The sequence below is a fragment of the Neopelma chrysocephalum genome, unplaced genomic scaffold (genome assembly GCF_003984885.1).
Source record: "Neopelma chrysocephalum unplaced genomic scaffold, ASM398488v2 Primary Assembly neopelma1_73b, whole genome shotgun sequence".
In the NCBI taxonomy this organism is placed as follows: Eukaryota; Metazoa; Chordata; class Aves; order Passeriformes; family Pipridae; genus Neopelma; species Neopelma chrysocephalum.
Genome location: NW_020897734.1, coordinates 1,562,180 through 1,570,294, shown reverse-complemented (window position 1 = coordinate 1,570,294; position 8,115 = coordinate 1,562,180). Strand labels below are relative to the sequence as shown.

At 50.5% G+C, this 8,115-nt stretch overlaps 1 protein-coding gene across 1 annotated transcript; it reads right to left on the bottom strand.

Annotated features, from left to right (window-relative positions):
- Positions 1 to 3,375: 3,375 nt before the first annotated feature.
- CUNHXorf56 (chromosome unknown CXorf56 homolog) lies at positions 3,376 to 8,033 on the bottom strand. Its single transcript, XM_027687343.1, has 8 exons — positions 7,920 to 8,033; positions 6,951 to 7,458; positions 6,621 to 6,738; positions 6,454 to 6,495; positions 6,199 to 6,337; positions 5,589 to 5,678; positions 5,349 to 5,441; positions 3,376 to 4,590 (listed from the first exon to the last, which is right to left on the bottom strand). Exons 2-8 carry the CDS (start codon positions 7,072 to 7,074, stop codon positions 4,528 to 4,530), a joined length of 669 nt encoding a protein of 222 aa, XP_027543144.1. The 5' UTR covers positions 7,075 to 7,458; positions 7,920 to 8,033; the 3' UTR covers positions 3,376 to 4,527.
- Positions 8,034 to 8,115: the final 82 nt, after the last annotated feature.

Genomic DNA, 8,115 nt, shown 5'->3' with positions numbered 1-8,115 from the left:
CCAAGGTGCTGAGCTGGGCTGTTGTGCCAGGCTGCAAAGGAGCTGAGCCGGGGGACCCCTAAGTCCTTAGACCTACAGCATTGTGCACTGGGCTTGGGGTGCAGGACTGGCACTGAGTGAAATGGGTTGTAGCTACCCACACTAGTTAATGCCCTGGGGACTTGGGAAACAAGCTTGTGTTTCACAGCTTTTTTTTTTTAGCTCTGGCACGTGGGAGATGCAGGACAGAGCCCACAATGGGTTTTACCTACAATCCAATGCCAGAGAGCTCAGGCTGGCAGCCCTTCTGGCACTGGGCCCCTGGGGCTTTAACTTCCCCCTCCTGGCAGTTCCCTGGGAGCAGCTTTATCTGGGGAAGCAGGTCGGGGGGTTCAGCCACTACTGGTGCCTGCCACAGGAGCACACTACACAGGGATTAAGGGCTTTCTTCTTGCAGGGAAACTGAGGCAAAGAAAAGGGACTGGAGCCATCCAGTGGCAAGGCAACAAACTGAGTGCAGTCCCACCAACACAGCATTTTGGCCACCAGGCTGGGCTGCCCCGAGAACAGCATGGACAGGGTGGATTTTCATTTTAACTGTGATTCTCCTGTGGGAGGGCCGAACATCTCATATGTCATGATTTCCTCCCCGGGAGCCATGTCCTGGTGTATCAGCTAGTCCCGGTGTATTTGCTGGTGGGGACAGGTGGACAAACACCTTCTAACACCACTTTTGTCTCGGCCCCTCGCCCAGCAGCTGTAAATCCCAGGCTTAGGAGGTGTTGACACAGCATGGCTGTGCATGGGATCATATGAAACACTTGTCAGTGGCTGGGGCAGGTGGCGAGTGGTGCTGGATAGTTGGGATGGCTCAGTGTGTACCAGTCTGCCCTGGCTGGGCTGGCTGTGCTGTCTGGTGTGTGCTGAGTCGTGCAGTGGAGAGCATCCCACCCCAAGGACTCACCTTGTAAAAGACCAGTGGAGTGCCAGCTCATCCACTCCACTGTCCCCTTCAGTGGTCCTTGGGTCACTCCAGACTGTGTCTCTGGGAGTCACAGGGAGCTGCTGGAGAGGTAGCAGTTTTGGGAGCAATGAACACTCAGGAGCTGCCAAGACCCACACCAAGACCAGCAGCATCAGAGAGGTTGTGGGATGTGTCATCCCAGCAGTGGTTTGTTGGTGGTTGTTGTCTGATCCTGCTGGGATGACGAGTTATGGCCCTAGCTGCAGGGACAGGGCAGCAATTTTCTGGCTGACAAGGAGATTGGCCACCTGTGCTTTGAAATCCACCCAAAATACCAGCACGCTGTGGCCAGCTAGGTTCATAAGAACTCTTCAGTGGAGAGAGCTACAATGCTTCCTCCTTCATCCCTTGGAGCCCAGCCTTGCAGCCTTTTAAACAAGACCATCCTTTTATACTTTAAACTGCCTGGAGGTAGCAGTGGCCCATGGGGCCCCACAGTGACCTGTGGGGCTCTTTAGGAGAACACCAGCAAAAGGTGAGTCCAGTTTGATTCAGGCTGACCAGTCAGTGCTGCTCCCCAGCTGATCACTTTGCCATACACGTTGTTAGTGTGCAGTTATCAATATTCATTGCAATAGTCTAGGGAGTCAGAATTAGCCATCTGTATGCCAGTTGGCAGGTGAAATAGCACAAACACAGAGCACAGCCCAAGGAGAGCTGTGAGAACTGACCAGAAATATTTCCCCTCAGGAGGCAGGCAGGGAGGACGTCAGGCTGCTCCCTAGGTACAGCTGCAATTAACACCAACAAGGCTGGATTCAGCATTACCACTTCTCTTCAGTGTTTACAAATTGTGTGGGGTTTTTGCACAGGTAATGGGGAACAAGGCAGCATTTTTACACCCAGAGCTGTTGTGACACAGTAATTCAGACTAGGGTCTTGTGAAGGTGCCTGGTTATTGGTCTGGACTAAGCCATGAAACACAGGAAGGTAAGTCTGGCTATGTGTGCCATTACTTTTGGAACAGATCCACTCCTCTACTTTTATTTCACACACTATTTTGCTTTGTGATACCTCTGCATCTGGACAGGTTCTTACATACAATATGGTGCTCAGTTAAACAAACAGGTTTATAAAAACAAATGTTGACTTTTACAGTAATGCAAAATCTGAATTTGCTTTGGTCTGAACTCTGCTGCAGATCCCCCATTTTCTACCAGGGTATGAAAAACCAGCTGTAGAACAGCTGGTTAGGACATTTAATCAAGTGTTTGAACTAGGTGCCCCTGCTTCCTGTTGCTACAGTCAGCTAATACATTTTAATTCATTAAGATCTAGAAATGAGAAACCCAACTTGATTTAACCCATTGTGAATTAGATCTAGTTAGAGTAAGAAATACATAATAATGTATTGGGTCAGATTCTCTGTGTTGGAGTTGTTTCAGGCATTGAGTTTGTAACTAGAGTGTATCAAAAGCACCTCAGGGACTGCTGGTGCAACAAATGATGTACTCTCCTTTCTGACTGGGTCCATGCACGAGTCCTGAGCCAAAGTAGGCAGATCTCCAGTGACAAGAATGACAAACACTGACTGAGTATGAACCGGCCTTCCAAAATTGAGGAGTGCCTGTGCTGTGCCTGAAGGCTCTGGGTGCACAGCTGAGGAACTTGGTGGCACTTGGTAACAGCTACATTGGACAACTTGTGCTGAGCTGGGCACTCACCATATTTTCTTTGTGCCTCACCAAACTGCAGATGGTCCTAACCCCACCTGGCAGCCCCTTCACAGCCCACTCTCAGCTGAAATCTTTTGTCACTCCCAGCCTCAACCCTGACTGTAAATCACGCTATCCCCAAGTCAGCTTGTGTGCTGGTGTCATTTGAAGCAGGACTGCACTTCATCCTTGGACAACTGAAGACTCAAAGTCTGTATCCCAGAGGACTTCACGTGGTTCAAAACCTATTTTTGGATGTCAGAGTCTTCGACACGTGCTTGAGAAAAACTTCCCAATTTTTACAGAGACCAACTTGCAGTTACTCGGGGCTTGGATCATTCCCAGAGGAGCCGTGAGGCCCTCGCCTGGCTGGACTGTGTTACCACACTGGGGAAAGGGATTTGTGTACCAGAGATGTACCCACATACGCCTCCTGCCCTTCCCGAGTATGGCACACCACCCTGTGATTGCTTAACTGAAGAGCTTCTGGAAATAGGCTTCAGATTAACAGGTGATAAGCGGGGAACAAGATCAGCACTGTGAGTTAACCTGAACACCTGCTTACTCAGCCTGGCATTAAATTGTCACAGGACCTATGGACACATCCCAGCCTGCCAACTCTGGTGCAGAGTTCACTCCCTCTGTTACACCTTGTTTTTCCAAAGGAAGAATAGATCCTTAGGCAAAGCAGAGCTGAGTTTTCCCAGTCAAGGTTATAAAGCCAGATGGAAAATCTTTATAGATTACAGGAAGCTTTCTGTAATAATTGTGGGAGATGAAGCATCTTTGCTCAAATTATTTTATGATACTTGCTAGAGTAAGAACACCCTAGGAAAGGTATTTTAGTTCAAATCCATAATGTGGCATTTAATCTCAAGTAGAGCAACAAAGACATGGGCTATAGAGCACTGCTATTACATCAACAAGAAATACAAAATGTTATTCTCCAAATAAGGTACTTTAAAACTGATGTGTAATGGTGTCTTCACCAAGTCCTTAGTGGTCAGAACATTCAAAACAATTTTTCCTCCACATTTCACAACTCCAGTACTGATACTGTTTTTTAGAATGGTTTAGTTAAGACATGCAGTGGTATTCTACTTTAAATGACTACCAACTGTATCAGTAGCTTCCCACTATATATTTGAACTCATAGTGGCAGTTTTTGTTTTCATTAATTTAAAACAGGGTTGGATTTCATGTTCTTGTATGGGCCAGTAGCTATTGGGACAGTGTAATTCTGTACAACTGCAGCCTTCCACTGTTCCACAGGACCTGAGGCTGGAGTGCTGCAGCCAAGCCTGTGCTGGCTGCCTCTGCCAGGTCAGGCAGAATGAGCAGCAGAATGATGCTCAAGCCTTGCACCCCAGTTGTTCCAGACTGTGTTGGAATGGCATGTCCCTGAGGCTGCTGCATGTTTTGGACACAGTTAAAATAACAAAATGAGTAATAGGCACAGAGCATACTTTTGTAAGGATGTCTTTGTTGTACAGTTGACCTGTTGTTCTAATACATTCAAGGAAATCTTACACTACCAAAATAAAAAGACAGGTATCTAAAGGTGAACTCAGGAAGGCACCTGGCAAAGATTTTCCCAAAAGTAAATATTCTGCCTGGAACAGCTTGCTCATAACACTAGGTCTGTAGAGAACTGCAGTTTCAGCAAAGTCTCCAGTGCTGTTGGAGTTATTAAAATTGGTACCAGAGTATCACTTATGACAGAGAGATTCTCACCCTCCAGGCTGGCTGCAGCACAGTGCAACCCTCGAACAGTGTCTGTTACTTCTGCTGTGTTAACAGATCTATTAACAGATCCCTGCTCCTGGTAACCTTCTCCTGCCTCCAAATACCCAGCAAATAGGCAGCATTTCATTTGAACTGGTTATCAATCAGGGTTCCCTTCATCTTGGCTTTCTTGGCTTCCAACTCAGCCTGAATAAAGGAAAATTAAGACAGAATTAAATAATGTCTGGATATGTTTCTCTTCAGTGCTCCAGTGAGGTTTGCTCTTGTCTGACCACTGCAAACTTTCCAGTTCCCAACCCAGAGGCAGGAGTAGCCCAACTGCTTTGCTGACTCCCTCCTTCCCTGATGCAGGGACCACCTTTAAAATCATAAACATCCTAAAACTAACTGCTCAGGAGACAATTTCATACTTTCTATCCCCAAGGGGAAGCTGCACATTTCCTCCCCCTCCCATCTACCACTCTCCTGTCACAGCAGGTAAGATCACAGCAGGTAAGGCTGTGATGTTCTTGCCATTCTTCAAGTGCCTCTCAGTAGGGGCTGAGCTGCAAGTTCCCCACAAGAGCCTTGCCTTGCCCTGGCACCTCATGGCAACGACCTGCTCTGCCAGGCAGGCACAAGAGCACAGTATTAGGGGTGTTATGGTTGGCAAAGCCATGGCCTTTTGTCCCCTTCCCTTGATCCTTGTCCAAAGGAGAAAGCCTCCCTGCAAGCTGGCTGCTCTTATTAGCTCTACAGGTAATCGAGTACTATTTTAATCCCAGAAGGACTAGAAGAATATTTCTATAAAATCTGTAAAGAAAAACTCATCCTCACAAAGCTACAAGTTACCTGTGACTGTACCAGGACCTCTCTATACTTGCAGTCTGATCTCCAAAATAGTTTTTGTGTACAAAACAAACAGATCTCAGGGAGTCGTGCTGAACACCAAAGAAAACACTCACCAACTCCTGTAGCCTTTTCTTGCTCATGCCTTTGCGTTCCAGCTGTTTCTCAATCACTTTTGCATTCTGTGCATAGGAGTCTGCAATCTCCCTCTGAAACACACACACATCACTTTGCAACAGCAAACCCCGGAGTAATAACACCTCACCCAGGTGGTGAGACGAGCGCTGGCTCTGCCCCACATCCCAGACAGCTGCCCAGCTCACATGTGGGTGCCACCAAGGGCACCCGAAACTCACCGCTTCGATCTCCTCCTCCTCTTCATCAATTGTGGAGACTGTTACAGAACTGAACTTGCCCATATCTTTCGTCCGTTTGGTCATCATCACCTGGGTGAAAAACAGAGTATTTTGTTAAACCTTGGTAACAGTTGTGCCACTAGGGAGTGCTTCCCCCTTCCAAAATTTTTAAGGCTTCTTAAGTCATCGAGATTACCTGAACTCTGTGGGTGGCAAAGGAGAATTCTGCCCAGTGATTTCTGGGCTTAGAGGTGTCATTCATTACCAGAAGGAAATTCACTGACATAAAATAGGTGAGCCAGATTTTGAAAATCACTGTGCAGGCTACCAACCTGACCTACTTACAAAGGGAAACTTTCTGGTAACTGAGCCTAAACATCAGGCACAGTATAAATTTCAAAGTTTATTTTGCTTTCCTTTAATGCTGGGACTCCAAGCTGCAGTGACCTTTGTAAAGGAAAACTTTAGGCAGACGTGGAGAAGACACTAAACTGAGTTATTGTTCAGAGATCCTGTTTTTAATCCCCCCTGCCTCAACAATTAAGTTATTTTACACACAGCATGTTTTGAAAAGCAAAGATAGCCTTTTTAATTCTCTAAAGCCGACTACCTTTTTGGGAGGTTCTTGTTTCTGAGTATATATGTTTGTTTTCCCAAAACCCTGGCCAAATTTGACCACAGCACCATCAACAATGAACGTCACAGGAGCATTCTTCTGTTGGTGTTGATAAAAGAGCAGCAGTCCACACCTGGAAACAGAAACACGGAGCTGAGAGGAAACTTAGATTTTGGATTCCTGTGGTTGAGATTATAAATGTCAAGAAAAGGTTATAAATGTTACTAAAAAGATGCTGTGATCACTCACTTGCCGCACTTCTTCCTGAACTGCCGCTCTATGCCTTCGGGTCTGGGGGAGAGAGGAAGAGCTGGAGCAGGGCGCACACACAGCGGAGTTCAGTGGCCGCCAGCCGGGTGGGGAGGGCAGCCGTGAGGGGCTCTCAGGGGGTCGGGGGGTGCCGCGGCCGGGCCCACCTGCGCAGGAAGACGCTCTCCTCCTCCTCGGCGTTGCAGAACTTGTGGGCGTGCTTGGCCGCGTCCATCACCCGGGCACGGTCCCGCGGCCGCATCGGCAGCTTCTCCAGCTGGCAGTCTGCGGGGAGCGGCGGGGCCGGGGTGGCGGCGGGGCCAGGCGGGCACCGGGAACCCCGAACCCCGCACCCGAACCCCGCACATCGCACTCGCAATCCGAACCCGCGCCCCCACCCCGCTCCCGCCGCCTGCCCGGGCCCGCGGCCTGACCCCTCCCGGCCCGCGGCCTGACCGCCCCCTCCGCCCGCGGCCTCACCCGCCGGCCCGGCTCACCCAGCACCAGCACCATCTGCCCGCACAGGCAGTAGTAGACGTGCAGCGGCTTCTCGCCATCGTCGTACTCCTCGCGGTCGCGGGTGTCGGAGCACACCACGGAGCGCGACACCACCTTGGGCATGGCGGCGCCTGGCCCTGCCCGCCCGGCCCGGCCCCGCCCGCGGGGCGGCTCCGCGGGGCTCCGGGGACACCCGGTGCTGGAGCTGCCTCAGCTCCCGTGTCCCTAAAGCCGGGCTCTGGACACGGCTCCTCCTGACCGGCTCGCACGTTTCTTGTTGCACAGGCTGGTGGCAGCAGGGAAGGTCGGGCACGGGCGGTTTGCAGCGCGGCCGCCGATAACCGTGCGTTTATTGTTTCCTTTCCGTGGGTCTCCTCCCGTGTCTCTCCCGAAGCCGCCTCCCCACGCGGCTGCCTCACGTCAGGATACGAGTGAGGATAAGCTCGAAAAACAGGGCCCACACGGCTTGCTCTAGACAGCAGCAGAGAGATCCTTTGCTTCCAAAGGCTGTTAAAGAAAGGTAGAAAGGAGATTATTTTCCGTTGGAAAATGCTCTCTAGGGAAGCAGAAAGTGCAGTGTAGAAGGTCGTGCTGGTTTTGGCTGGGATAGAGTTAATTTTCTTCGCAGTAGCTGGTGCGGGGCTGTGTTTGGATTTGTGCTGGAAACAGTGTTGATAATTCAGGGATGTGTTTGTTGCTGCTGAGTGGTTCTTACCCAGAGCCAAGGCCTTTTCTGCCCCTCAACCCACCAGGGAGGAGGCTGGGGGGGCACAATAAGCTAGGAGGGGACACAGCTGGGACAGCTGATCCCAGCGGACCCAAGGGATATCCCAGACCATATGGCCTCATGCTCAGTAATAAAGCTGGGGGGAGAAGGAGGAAGGGGGGACGTTTGGAGTGATGGTGTTTCTTTTCCCAAGCTACCATTACGTGTGCTGGGGCCCTGCTGTCCTGGGGATGCTGAACACCTGCCTGCCCTTGGGAAGTGGGCAGTAAATTCCCTCTTTTCTTTTTTCCGTGCGTGACGTTCGCTTTCCCTGTCGAACTGTTTTGATCCCAACCCGCAGCGCCGCCGACGCTCCGCCCCCTCCATGACGTCAGCAATCACGTTCCACCCCCGCCGCCGTTGGTACAGCCCCGCCCGGCGCCGCCCCCGCGCCCGCG

What these genes read in the sequence shown, in the direction of transcription:
- CUNHXorf56 (XM_027687343.1), bottom strand. Translation starts at nt 7,074, where the DNA reads ATGCCCAAGGTGGTGTCGCGCTCCGTGGTGTGCTCCGACACCCGCGAC. An exon ending in GAGAGCGTCTTCCTGCGCAG is followed by an intron (nt 6,496 to 6,620) that starts GTGGGCCCGGCC and finishes TCTCTCCCCCAG; the next exon opens with ACCCGAAGGCATAGAGCGGC. An exon ending in AGGAGGAGGAGATCGAAGCG is followed by an intron (nt 5,442 to 5,588) that starts GTGAGTTTCGGG and finishes TGTGTGTTTCAG; the next exon opens with AGGGAGATTGCAGACTCCTA.